Source organism: Bombus vosnesenskii, unplaced genomic scaffold, assembly GCF_011952255.1.
Source record: "Bombus vosnesenskii isolate JDL3184/JDL3185 unplaced genomic scaffold, Bvos_JDL3184-5_v1.1 scf7180000013267, whole genome shotgun sequence".
NCBI lineage: Eukaryota > Metazoa > Arthropoda > Insecta > Hymenoptera > Apidae > Bombus > Bombus vosnesenskii.
In genome coordinates, this window is record NW_022882927.1 from 4,809,562 (window position 1) to 4,823,403 (window position 13,842).

Genomic DNA, 13,842 nt, shown 5'->3' on the forward strand with positions numbered 1-13,842 from the left:
GTTATTAAACATTTTTAATAGTTCCAATATTTGATTTTCTTTTTCCTTTTTAATACAATTATTTTTATTAATTTAAAAAATTATATCTGTAAAACTTGATAATTACAGTCAAAGTCAGAATTCAGCAATGAGTTCATGTAAATAATGAGTTTATATAAATACATGAATTGAAGTCAAAAATATAATTTTTCAAAATAATTATCTAAAAAACATTTATATTGAAAAATAAGAAAACTTCCAAAACGTCTGCAAATAATAAAGCGTGAAATTCGGGATACAATGTTTTTAATACGGTTAATATATCTACAAGCTCGCTTTCAGACGAATTGTGCGTAGAAAACCAAGGGTCAACGAAGGCTTGAGGAATTTGCTCTACATAAACAGAAGCAATAAAGAGAAGTGGGGAGGGAGAGGAAGCTAGAGAAAATCTTAGTGGGGGAATGCAGATAATGGAAACGTGAGCACGTGATCGTTGAATACGGTTTCTGATTGGTTAAACGGAATCAGCGCTGCTTTCCCTCCCAGCTCGGTACCCGTTCGTGTTGCCCTTCTTCCGAGGTTTCGTACAGCTGCCTGCTCAGAATAGTTCCAGATGTGGCCATGTTTAGTTTGATCTTTGAAGTTTTCGCTCATCGTCTCATAACTGATACATTTTTATACAATCTGCTGACATAGTAATACGCTCTGTCCGACCATCGTTCTTTTTCGCCTGCCTGCGACTAGTCTCGTTCATAATAACATATGTTCTTCTTTTGCTGAGATAAATAATCTAAGTACGCGGAAGTACACGAGAGACGTAAAAAACGCTGTCAATCCATCCAGGATAGACACGAATCGCGTCGAGTCCGTGCATTAAAACATTTTATTTCTCGATTAAATTTCAATAACAGACGCGCGTCTGATTAAACTCGCAGTTGTTTTTATCGGCAAGGCGAGACGAACAAATTTATTCGTTGCTCCCTTTCTCTCTCTCTCTCCCAATATATTTTCAATTGAAAAAAGAGAGCGCTGTTATCAGATCACGGAACACACGGGAATCGTCGAAGTGGAAGCTACGTCTTTACATTAACTCTACGAAGCTTCGAGTCGTATCTTTGGGGAAAAACGCTTTTTCCTTTTCGTTTGATTATTACGAATTTTAAAAAAAGAGAAAAAAATACATTATACGTATTTCCTATCGAGCTCTGCTCTTATCTCCGTATTTCATTCGATAGTTAAGAGCGTAAGGAAAAAGAGATAATTCTGAAACGCCTACGAGAGCTTATGGTCGGTCAGCCATATGCCACGTCATGCCACGACGTTGCAGTGGTAAGATCACGTCATTTAACGAAATTTAATAGCCAAGGAGAGGAGAGACACACAGTGAAAATCTATCCATTTCTTCGCCGAATCGAGAAGTGCAAATAGTAATTTACGGATAAATCAGAGAAATAAAAAGACACTTTAATTAAACGAGATATATTAGCCTGAATATTGTGCTCAGGCGAGAAGAATTAATTTGGGAGGATAAAAAAGAGGTCAGAGACATGTAACTGAGGCAACGATAGAAAAAAGATACAGAAAACGTTTTTAATAAAAACCTCTGGTACGTTCGGTTGTTGGGCGCGCGCACGCGCACGCAAGAGAGAAAGAGAAACGGAGAGACACACGAGAAACACGATTCTTTGTAGGCTAATTAGTGTCCTAGTAAACTGAGTATTTTTGAAAATTTTTTCAAATGCTAGAATTCAGGCACGCGATTATTTTCCAAGCAAAGAGCCATCGAGTGTGGTCGCGTCAATCGATCGAATGATCATCGTCGGGCCACAGTGCTATATCATACGGTACAAAACACGATCGATCGGAACAAAACAATGGCATTAGAGAGTGTTTCCGCGGCTGAGACTCTAATCCAAAGGTTTGCCTCCAACATTTTTTATTCACCAGTCGAAAACAGTCGAAATTTTTAGAACTGTTTACCAATTCACGTTACACACATTTGATCCCCCTCTCCAGAAGCTCCGTGCTGGTCCCCCGCTTTCGTTTCGGTATATACCATTGGCACTATGAAAAAAAAAACGGAGTCATATTACACTGTTCGAATACGCGTAACTTACATCTTTTTGTTCTCTCGTGTCTCCTTTTATGGTTCTTCATTGCTCTGAAATTAAGTCAGCTCTACTCTAGAATTATAACATAAGATGGTTTAAACGTTGAGTACCTTGGCACGATTCTTAAGGCCAAGGTTATCTTCGTGACAAAGAAATTCTCCGATATACATATTCCAATATTAAATAGCAGAAAGTAAATTCAACTTTTTAAATGGAATTAAAAATGTTCCTTATGATAGGCATTAATAAATTTACTTGAATTAATATTCAAGTAAAATTCCAAGTAAAAATGTTAGCTTTGTGGTGATTCATAAGATATGTGTGCAAATGTTCGTGCGTATATCTTAATTCTTATATATTTATGACGATATTTATTACGGTAGGATATAACGATATTTATAACGGTGCGAATTTTAACGACATATTTTGACGAGCATTGAAGAACTACATAAATATCGATATAAAATTATTTCAGAAACGGAAGTTTGTATTGAGTAAAAGAAATATGCACGGGATCTTCGGGGAGACGATATACATATACAGAAGATATATACATATATACATTTCCCGGTCGAGTACGACGTATTTATACATGTACCTAATACACATTCAAAGACTAAATTTATACACAGCGCGCATGTAGATGTGCGTTATGTACATATGTACAACCTACCTTACGTACACATGTGTATACTTTACATACATGTGTATACACGTGAATGAACGAAACAAACGGGGTCTACACGCAAAGAAATTCTGACGCACGATTATCGAAAAATGTTACATGCACTGTTGATAATGCTGTAACGATGACGATGAGATATGCTGTAGAAATAATGTGATATGTTATATATTCGTATTCATACTATTGCATTGATGATGAATTATGGTAGTTGATGATGAATAATGATGTTAATAATGAACACGATTTGTGGGTAAGGAAATTCCAATTTATTATTTTCCTTCGTGATATACAGATATCATGCGTTTTTTTACTATGCTAATTTAACAATCTTTTAGCGTCTGCAATTTACATATTACTTTTTCAATTTATATTCGTGTATTTTATTTTAAATATGTGGGAATGGTTATATGCTTCATTTAATAATATGGGTTTTCTTCCTCTACATTTGTAATTTTGTGCCTTTATATACTGTACGACTGAACGTACGTTTCTAAAATATGCTATTTTCCGGATAAATCGGTGATAGCGGACATTCAGAAAACAGTTATTTCCCAAGCATATGTTACGTTGACTAGGTATATATTTCAAAGTTGCATCGATCGATGCTTACTGTACTACAACGTGTCGTTAGTCACCTCCCAAAGCAGCCAATGTTTTCAGGTCAACTAGTAGCGGAAGCTTCTTTCAGCTATACTCTGCTCGACCAAAGTTCGATGTTCCTTTATTCAACGTACAACATGTGATGTATTTAATGACCATTGCTGTTAATGCTTTGACAGCTTTTATGAGCACAGTCCAATTTTGTTCTAGCAACTTTTTATGTTATTTTATCAAAGAAATGCATTTAGCGTTTCTTTAATGATTCTTAAATGACGATGATGATAATGAATAATGACGATGATGATAATATTGATAATGATGATGATTATGATGATGATCATCATGATAATGATAAATGATGATGATTTTAATGAAATAAAATTTTCGATTTTACCTCCATACATACAAACATGCAGCTTTGAAAAATGCATAAAATGATAAATACCTGAGGGTGTAACATTTTTGTATAATTCAATTTATTTTAATTTTTTAATTAATATTACAAATGAATTCTTTATTCATTAGCATAGAATTATTTAAGATCAAAATTTATAGACCTTTTAAGTCTCTCAAGAAGGAGACTTAAAATATATTCAAAATAATATTATTAATAAAGCATATCAAGCAAAATCTGTCATCGATACAGACATTGAACATTCTATTTTTAATTATATGGAACAAACTATACATATACATATAATATATATAATATTACATACACAATATAAAAAATTGTTAATACTGTATAAAAATATTTTAAACTACATAAAGTTTATATAACACTCAGTTTGAATGTATTATATATTTTTGGCTAACTATGTATTTTTAATATATGTTTAGTAATGATGATAATGATTTGGAAGATGGGGAAATTCCTTCCGATGAAGATGATGAACCTCTGCCACCACCAGTAAATAATGACGCCAATAAAAGTGCATCAAAAGCAGATATACCAAAAACTAAAGCTTTCGATGCTAAATTCAATAAAAATAAGAAATCAAATGTTCAAGGAAGTAGCAAGCATGATAGGTTTCTAAAATACAAAAATCCATCAGAAGATTGGGCAGGAGATGTGGAAAAAGCAATTAGGGCAGCGTTAGAGGAAGATGGAACCAGGAATCAAGATTCTAAATCTAAGAGTAAAAATAATAGAAATAAGAGTAGAAAAAGGATGCGGGATGAAAGAGAGGAAGACCGTAATAAGGATCAAAAGGTTTCATAATATTTAATGTTATTAGTAGAATTAATTTAAATAATATTTTATATGGATTTATAATAAATATGTGATTTACAGAGAAGAAAAGTGAGCGACGACGAAAATGTCAATGAAGATGAAGATGAAATGTTATTTGTTAGGGGTGCTTCACCTGTTAGGAAAGATTCGCAAGAGAATAATTCTCCAAGACATACAAACGAGCATGAGAATTTTGATAGTAATTCAGATTATGATGATAGGCCTAATGTAAATCGACATAGGGATAATGATAACAAGCGTAGTAATTCAAGAGGAGGTGGCGGTGGAGGAGGTATAGTAATATTATATAATATTATTAATCAATATTATTAAGTTATTACAAATGATATTTACGTTTATAGGACGTAGAGGCGGTAAAAATGAACGTGGTGGTAAAAATAAAACCCGTGGGCAAATGCGGAATGATAGAAATGGACGGAGAAATCAAAATAATGACCACAATCAAGATCCAGATGCTATATGTGTTTATTACATGCAAGGAAAATGCCATAGAGGAGATGATTGCCCTTTTTCACACAATGCTTTACCACCTCGAAAGATGGAACTCTGCAAATTTTATCTTATGGACTGTTGTGCAAAGAGAGATAAATGCCTTTATATGCATCACGATTTTCCATGTAAATTTTTTCATACAGGATTAAAATGTAGTCAGGGAGAGAATTGTAAATTTTCACATCAACCTTTAAATGAGCAGGTACTTATTATATTTCAGCTTTTATATCTTCTTTAATTAATATAGTTTAGAAAAGCATATATTAAATAAAATACTATTATGCAGGTGAAAGGGATTTTGTTAAAACACTTAGAAACAGCACCAAAAGAAATTCTTGGAGATTTTCCACGTTTAAGTAGAGAAGGGGCATTGTTAATGATAAATAATACAGCTAGAGCATTAGCGCAGGGTCAAGAAACTACAAATCAAAAAATTCCCAGTCTTTTTGAACTAAATATATCAGCTCCAACTGGTACCACAGAAAAGAATAATGAAAGGGAAGAAAAAGGTATTTAATGTATTTTTATTTATATTTTTTATAGTATAGTTTGTATTAAAAGTAAAATTTATTGTATAGAAGAACAAGTACAACAGCAGAAAAGTGTTAGAGAAAGGAAATCGTCAGGTAAGAAAACTCGATGGGGTTCAGATGAAGATAGGGTTCCATACGAACAAATCATGTTGTTACAATCATCAGCCAATGAACTTGGTCTGCAACTTCCTAATGCTGCATTGGGTCTAGCAACCCAACAACACTTACAAAAACCATTAATACCCCAATCTATGCCAAATATGGATTTTTATACTGAAGCTAATAATCTTGAATTGAACAAAATAAATTTAAACAAATCAAGAGATAGAGAAGATTTCACAAAAGACGTAGAAGAAGACGAAATACTAGAACAGGTATAGTGATTTATTATTTCATTTAATAAATTTTTATGAATAACTATAATATTATGTAATGTTTTTCACTTTCAGGCAAAAAAGAAAGACACAACACTACTTGAAGATTCAAAAGATGTAGATTTAAGGCAATTGCTAAATGCGCAAAAGCCGCCACCTGTTGTTAGTATAGCTGATGAAGTAGCAAATCTTACTAAGTCTAAGTTCGATGAAGAAAGTGATCAAGATGAAGAAACAGATCTTGTTATAGAAATGCCAATGGAAGATGACGATAAGCAGAAAGATAAAAATACTGATCAGGAAGGTAGGACCAATTTTTATTATTGTATAAAGTAAAAACAAAAATAAAAAAGTAAAGAAAAGATTACTTAATTGTTACAGAAACAAATATCGCAAACGAAGAAACTAATAATCACTGTGATACTTCTTCACTATGTACGGAAGAGCAAGAAATACCAGCTCATTTACCAAAAAAGGCACAGGAATTGTTCATGCGTATTCAGCAACAACAACGGGCAGCACAGGATAGTTTTAAAAACATAGAAAATGAGTTCTCTGCACTTTCGAGCAGACGTACGGATCAAATTTTAGAAGATTGGTATTCGGACGATGAGGATGACGATGACGATGATGAAAGTGGAAATCTTACAATAGTACTTTCCAATAAAGATATGTTGAAAGATGAAAATGAATCTGCAGAAAAGTCACAGAGTATTGTGATTAAAGAAGAATTTCAAACTACACCTTCTGCTCCTACTATACCTCAGCCAGCAGCTATTGTGGACAAACTTGGAGACTTAAGTAAGATTGACATTAGTGCTGAGGTATCAAAGTTATTATCATCACTAAAGGCGACGACTGGTAAATCTTTTCAACAAAATACTACACAAGATTATTCCTCAAAAGTTAAATCTTCACCGGACAGAATATCATCAGACGAATCAAACATTCACAGTAAAAGTATCAACACATTTAATACTTCAAATCAGTTATCAAAAATTGAAAATGAAACATCGAGTCCACGTTCCTCCCCTGGAACAAGTTCTGTACCTGTTTCCAGAGATCCCCGTATGTCACGAGATCCCAGACAACGTCGGGACGAACAGAAATTGAGCAGCCCTAGTAGAACAGATAGTAAAAAAGAATCTAAACATCTTAGATTGGAAACGAGTATCTACAGTTCCGGCATTACTGCTGTTGATACTAACATGGATACAGATCTCCGAACTAAGACAGATCAGGATCTTCGGAGAAAGGATATGGATTTCAGACAACAATTCCAAACCGGTTTTGGAGATACTGATCTTCGAGTTGTCAGTGCAGGATTCACCGATGCGTCTACTAAATCTGATGTGGATTTGCGACAAATGTTGAGTTTGCCTTTTAAACCGGCACCATCGCACGTTCCTTGTACGGAAATTGATGCAAGTATTTCTTCGCATCCTCCAATGACGTATAAAGTATATGTTGTTGACATACCAAGACCTGATTATACAGGTCTTAAACTTACTAAAAATGATGCACAGGTTAAATACGATCCACGATTACGTAAAATATTTAGAATCGGTAAAATCGAATTAGCTGATTCTCCCATGTCTCCACCTCCAATTAAAATGGATACTCCAAAGTCACCCCCACAAGTCCGATCCGATCCACGTCGAAAAGCTCTCGAGGCTTCCAATTTATCTTCTCAAAATGTAAATGCTTCCATGATGAAGAATGTACAGCAGTCGTCAATAGAAATATCGAACATGGGAATGGGTCCTGGTGGTATGTCTGTTCCTCAGGGTATGCCTGGACCACAAGGTATGCAAGGAGGACAAGGCATGATGCCAATGGGTCCAAATCCAATGCTTGGAAATATGGGACCTATAGGACCTATTATGAATACTCCCATGGGCCCTCAAAACATACCACCTATGGGTATGACGGGAATGTCCAATATGCCTCCGGGAATGACCATGAACGGACCAGTTGTGCCTCAGAATCAGATGAACTTTGATCCACGTTTTAATGTTCAACGCAACAATGGGGCTGGGTTGTTAGGCCCAGCACCTGGTGTAGGCTTCGGACCAGACGTTAATTCTTCGTACGATGGTGCGCCATCGTACCCTAGTGGCAATTTCAATAACTTTGGTCCCGGTCCTACTTCAGTGCCTCCAGATTCTGGTATGATGGGATTCAATCCGAATGGTCCGAATCCAAACTTCGGTATGGAGGGGCCTGAGTGGAATGGAACAAACCAAAATAGACGCGGTGGACGAATCAGGCGACGAAATCGAAATAGGACCAATATCGTGACTAATAATTAAGGCAATAAGCAATTTCAAGTAGGTACATAAGCGAAGTACCTGGTGATAATTCTCATTGTAATTTAAATTTGTACAGCATGCATTAATGATAATGCATTCATTTATGGCGGTCCAGATTAATGATCTTTTGATTGTGTCAATTGTACATGGTGTCAAATGCTCGATAGTGGTTAAATAGCAAAATATAAATTTAAACTATTGGAAGAAAAATATTAAATATTGTACATGAATTACACACTTTGAAGCATTTCTTTGTATGAAGTATACATACCAATGAATGATATAAGTAATGCTCATAATTACGTGACTCTATATTTTATTTAAAAAATATAAATCATATTATATACACGAGAAATATATCAAATATATCTATGAATAATAGCAAATGAAATTTTCAGCGGAGATGTATATGTATATATTGAACATCTTCATCCATTTAAAAAGACATTTAATATATAAGATATGATGAATGAAAAATCTGATTATATAGATTGATTTATATCTTTTTTTTATGTCTTCCATGTATGATACATAACGGAAATACATACATACATATATATGAATATATATATGAATATATGTATGTGTGTGTATAATTTATATGCAAATAGTTCTTGAATTCTAGAATGCATATAAGTTTTATTAAATTATGTTTAGACAGTATCAGAACGACATAAATTCATTAAACATGAAACGGCCTAAGGCCTATTATTATAAGTCAAAACACCAATAAAATGACATAGTACATGATACAGTATGAAAATGCAATATTTTATAAAAAACTAATGTACTTATAAGAGTTTTGAAAATAATTGTACATGGACATACTTTTTTACTTACATTAGAAGAGATATAGATAGATATCAAAAGATATTTCATTTCAAATTTTGTAGGGACTGCAGATTAAAAATGTATTTAAATAAATGTGAACCTTATGATAATCTAGGTTTTACACTGCTAGCAAAATTTTTACCCTATTATTACATTTACCCGTTATGGCAGTCATATGTTCCATGTATTAATATTAAATACATCTCTGCTAAAACGCAGATTAAGAAATACTTCCTCTTTATAAATAATATTAGAAACAGAGTATATGTTTCAATCTAAAGAATTGTTCAGCCATTATTCAATGTTAACCTATTGATATTTTCCTTTATTATTACCTATTACCTAGAAAGTTAAAAAATGAAAATTACATTTGTAAAAAATATAGTTTACTATCATATAGTGAAACTCTTTTGTACAATTTAATTATTAATTCTAATACGTTTTTCTACTATTACTCATAACGTTGTAAACAATGGTTGTATTTCCCCACTGCACTTTGTTTAAAACACAAATATTTTAAATATGGATATAAAAAGTGATAAAATTTATATAATGTACAACCCATGTAAGAGAAATTGTACTTTCATTTGACTATAATTCACTATTACAGATTCTTGTTTAATTATTATTATTGTTGTTATTGTTTACTTATACTATTATTTTTAAGCAGTAATAATTATAATTGTAATCATTTTCCATCAATGTACAATAGAACTTAAAGGATCAGCTCTTATAGCTGATAGATCTAAACGTGCATCCATCTCGTCATCCAATTCTCCTACGATTGCCCTAAAAGAAAAAAGAAAATTCTACTAAAATTTTTTGTATTTTTTATAAATCAATTTTTTGAAATTTGATTATGAAACAGTTATATACTATAAAATGTACATTAACAATTTACTATTTATTTATTTATTGAACAGTATTTGTGTTGTCTTTTAAACTGCCAGAATAAAAATAAAATTAATATCATCTCCTGTTTCATATATTTATATATATTATATATAATATACTCTTAAATAATATTGAATAATTAATGAACATAGTTAAAATGAATAAAATAATGCTATGGAAGGAACCTTTTGAACACACTGAAAGTGAATTAAGTTAAATTACTTACACATTGTCACCTCTGATGATATGTAAACCTAATACTACTTGCTCTACACCTTGCGTTGTACTGTACACACGTTCATGAGATTCATCTAATATTATATTAATAGTTTGATCAAATCCTTTTAATGTTCCCTGAAAATATAAAGATCTTAGTATTTACAATTTCAACATAGGAACAATTACAGTGCAGTTTAAATTGAGAAAAAGGACCTTAGTCATTTATTGGTATAAGATTAAACTGACTATTCAATTGGTTATAAATGATATATTTCTCTAGATAATAATGTATGCATAGGAATCTGTGATAATAATTATAATATAATGTAATTCATGTAGAAATTATGTACACATTAAAAATAATTTACTTACGATGAAGTTTCTGCCATCAGAAGTAATAATAGAAACAGTGTCTATAAATTGTTAAGGACAAATATAAAAACTAAAAATAAGATAATAAATGAAAACACAAATTAAATAAAGGATACGATTTACGTAGCTTTCTAAACCTGACGCCATAATCTTAGTTATTAATTATACATTAAAATAATTTTTCCATAAAAATCTACGATTTACGTGCGCATATGTACTTAACGTTTGTTATGGTAACAAATGCGTATCAATTAAGTTCACTGTTCTACAAGTACATACATTACTTTATTACGTTTTGCATAAAAATTTCCTTCTGCATTAGAAATTATTTCTTTTGAATTTATCAGATGTTCGGACAATTTCACGATCGGAATATTAAACGAAAGCTTAACAGATTCACTGTTAAGTAATTATTGTTAAAGTTCCAACTGATTGGTAGCATGATCATGTAGTAAAAGAATGTAAATATTATTCTACAAAATTATTATAGCAATTTTAAGGGTAATGGATTAAAATACATCTAATATTTTAGTCTTAGTGAATGTTAAATATAAAATAAAAAGTTTAAAATGTGCTGGAGAAATAAAATGACTTTTAGTTAAATTCTGATGGATTTAGGAATTCGTGATTACCATATATAGAATCATTATTAAATAAATTATTCTCTTCTACTTGCATGTGTTTCATACAAAAAATAAATAATAATTTTTTTAAAACGGTTTAACTAGTTTATAAATTTTTTAAACGTTAAATGTTTAATCGTAGAATATATTAATTTATTAAAAATAAATATATTGAAATAGAAATAATGCATATAAAAAAAGCGTATTTATTAAATTTTTTAATTATGTTATGTTCTACATTATTTTGAAATAATTTTGAGTTTCTAGTGTATAGTGCTTATACATATGTAGGTACATATGTAGTAGTTTGTAATCACCAAACATTTGTTACTACTAAACAACATGGACATTCAAACAACAAATACGCGAAGAAAAATATTGAATCATGTAGTTTGTAGCATTCTGGTGGAATGTGGTTACGACACTTGTGAGAAGCAAGCATTAGAAATTCTCACAGAAATGTTACAGTCTTGTAAAAATTTCAATTAATTCTAAAGTCCCTAACCTCTTCTTATTCAAAATTTTAATTGTTTATATTTCCTTTGATATATTACTTTTTACTTTTTACCTTCTTCCTAAATAGATGTTTTGATTCCATTGATAGATGTGCTAAAGAAGATGAATATTTATTATTACTTTAATTTTACTTTATTGGTTTTGTAAAAAAGATAACATAATGAATAATCATTTGTGAAAATGAACAAACATTCAAAAGATCATTCTTATATTGATTTTATCATTTATAAGATATTATAGTTCATTTAAATCTTACTTGATAAATTTGTAATATATGCATGAATTATTTATAGTTCTTATAGAAGTTGGAGAGTCTGCAAGAAATTACTGTGAACTGTCTGGTAGGACGGAACCACTCATTGCGGATGTTATAGTAGCATTAATAAATATGGGTATAAAATTAGATAATCTGGAAAGTTATGGCAAGAGGGCTAACAGAACAGTTTTGCCTCAGCTTCAACAACAAACTCAATCAAAGCAGTTAAATATTTTGCAAGCTGGAGTGAAACAAAGTCATCCATCTCATATACCAAGTTATTTACCACCTTTTCCTGATCCGCATGCATACATTAGAACACCGGTAAAGAGCATTTATGAAAATATTATGCAATTTATATATTTATTAATATTTTTAGTTACTTTGAGATATTTATTGTGCACAAGTTTTTAATTATACAGTTTTTACTTATACTACTTACTTATAAACAGACGCATAAACAGCCAGTAACAGAATATGAAGCAATAAGAGAAAAAGCAGCAACACAAAAACGTGATATTGAAAGAGCTTTGACAAGGTTCATTGCAAAAACTGGAGATACACATAGTCTATTTTTAACAGAAGATAATAGTATGTTTCCATGTAAGTAGAAATCTCATACAATTCTGATTCAGGTAAACTAATATATTTCTATACAAGTAATATACATTTAATTAAGAATTGAATCTTCAGTATTATTATTTTATCATTTCTGTTTTCAGTAATATCATGTAAACCACAATTTCCTAGTTACCTTTCTGCACTCCTTCCACAAGATCAAGTTTTTGAAACCGATCAAGATTTTCAATTTGAACCAAGTCCAATTAAAAAGAGAAAGGAGCAAGAAAGAGAAGAATCAGAAGAAGGTCTTATTTCGTTCTAAATAGATATGAAAAAATTTACTTCTTTGTTAAAAACGAATTCATAATATTTTACATTTTTATAGGTATGAAAGGACAAAATGAAGATGTTGAACAAAATGGAGAAACTACAACACAACAAGATGTTATAGATAATCCTTACTTAAGACCTGGGAAGATACCAAAAAATAAAATGCCAGGAGTCTCAGTTCCTGGATTACATTCGATAAAGAGGGATTCTCTTGAATGATATTTTTAATGGTGACGATTTTGTTAATTTTATTATTTTTTACGTTAATATTGTGTACATAATAGTATATTATAAAGTAATATTTGTATTTGTATTGCATAATAAAAATTAATCTTTATTATAAGTAGCTTTATATAAAATTATTTTAAATCATATTACCAAAATGAATATTACATACTATAAATATTCCATGATTTCATTTTACAAATTATTTACGCTAATATTAAATCTACAATTTTCTTTAAAGTATATATTAAATTGATTCCACATACATATTTGGTTTTACATTATTTACTCTTACATTATGTTTCAGTATATCAGATCTATATTGCACGTATATAGCACCACTTTGGAGAAGGTAAGAATACAGAGACAGCTATATAAATCCTTTAACACGTTCGTCGCCCAGCGTATTTCGGCTATGTTTCCTGCGGGGCCCAAATCCGACCGTGGCTACGTCCAGTGACCCGCTATGTCACTTCGAACCTGAACCCATCGTCATAAAGTCAGATTGGAACATTAAAATTATTTCTTATTTTTATTACTTAAGTGTAGCTATAGTAAAAGTCTGGACTAGGGTATTGGGGGTTTTCCCAACATTTCAGACGGGAAATCCCGATGTTCTTTCATCTCTGACAAATATATTTAGTTCTGAAATGGAGAAAGCTATAAACTTTCCA

At 31.3% G+C, this 13,842-nt stretch overlaps 3 protein-coding genes across 5 annotated transcripts; 2 read left to right on the top strand and 1 right to left on the bottom strand.

Moving 5' to 3' along the window:
* Positions 1-581: 581 nt before the first annotated feature.
* Positions 582-9,237, top strand: LOC117230648 (protein suppressor of sable). Of its 3 annotated transcripts, none has more exons than XM_033488279.1 (9): positions 582-1,897; positions 2,566-3,025; positions 4,216-4,588; positions 4,670-4,901; positions 4,972-5,324; positions 5,409-5,631; positions 5,701-6,029; positions 6,105-6,333; positions 6,411-8,341. In XM_033488279.1, the coding sequence occupies exons 2-9, from the start codon at positions 2,997-2,999 to the stop codon at positions 8,339-8,341; spliced, it is 3,699 nt and encodes a 1,232-aa protein (XP_033344170.1). In that variant the 5' UTR covers positions 582-1,897; positions 2,566-2,996. The 3 variants fall into 3 exon arrangements, with proteins under 3 accessions (XP_033344170.1, XP_033344169.1, XP_033344168.1); XM_033488277.1 differs by lacking the exon at positions 2,566-3,025 and having other exon boundaries at positions 583-674; positions 1,725-1,897; XM_033488278.1 differs by lacking the exon at positions 2,566-3,025 and having other exon boundaries at positions 6,411-9,237.
* Positions 9,238-9,536: 299 nt separating this feature from the next.
* Positions 9,537-11,104, bottom strand: LOC117230658 (U6 snRNA-associated Sm-like protein LSm8). The gene is made up of 4 exons (XM_033488311.1): positions 10,774-11,104; positions 10,658-10,698; positions 10,293-10,420; positions 9,537-9,961 (listed from the first exon to the last, which is right to left on the bottom strand). The coding sequence occupies exons 1-4, from the start codon at positions 10,802-10,804 to the stop codon at positions 9,871-9,873; spliced, it is 291 nt and encodes a 96-aa protein (XP_033344202.1). The 5' UTR covers positions 10,805-11,104; the 3' UTR covers positions 9,537-9,870.
* A 396-nt stretch (positions 11,105-11,500) lies between these two features.
* On the top strand, positions 11,501-13,286 carry LOC117230655 (transcription initiation factor TFIID subunit 8). Its single transcript, XM_033488308.1, has 5 exons — positions 11,501-11,752; positions 12,090-12,376; positions 12,505-12,655; positions 12,775-12,918; positions 12,999-13,286. The coding sequence occupies exons 1-5, from the start codon at positions 11,623-11,625 to the stop codon at positions 13,160-13,162; spliced, it is 876 nt and encodes a 291-aa protein (XP_033344199.1). The 5' UTR covers positions 11,501-11,622; the 3' UTR covers positions 13,163-13,286.
* Positions 13,287-13,842: the final 556 nt, after the last annotated feature.

Coding starts and splice junctions, on each gene's coding strand:
- LOC117230648 (XM_033488278.1), top strand. CDS start 1,854: ATGGCATTAGAGAGTGTTTCCGCGGCTGAGACTCTAATCCAAAG. Junction 4,589..4,669: donor ACCGTAATAAGGATCAAAAG/GTTTCATAATAT, acceptor TGTGATTTACAG/AGAAGAAAAGTGAGCGACGA. Junction 6,030..6,104: donor AAGACGAAATACTAGAACAG/GTATAGTGATTT, acceptor TTTCACTTTCAG/GCAAAAAAGAAAGACACAAC.
- LOC117230658 (XM_033488311.1), bottom strand. CDS start 10,804: ATGGCGTCAGGTTTAGAAAGCTACGTAAATC. Junction 10,421..10,657: donor CTGATGGCAGAAACTTCATC/GTAAGTAAATTA, acceptor TTATATTTTCAG/GGAACATTAAAAGGATTTGA. Junction 9,962..10,292: donor ATCATCAGAGGTGACAATGT/GTAAGTAATTTA, acceptor TTTTTCTTTTAG/GGCAATCGTAGGAGAATTGG.
- LOC117230655 (XM_033488308.1), top strand. CDS start 11,623: ATGGACATTCAAACAACAAATACGCGAAGAAAAATATTGAATCATGTA. Junction 11,753..12,089: donor CACAGAAATGTTACAGTCTT/GTAAAAATTTCA, acceptor AATTATTTATAG/TTCTTATAGAAGTTGGAGAG. Junction 12,377..12,504: donor ATGCATACATTAGAACACCG/GTAAAGAGCATT, acceptor ACTTATAAACAG/ACGCATAAACAGCCAGTAAC.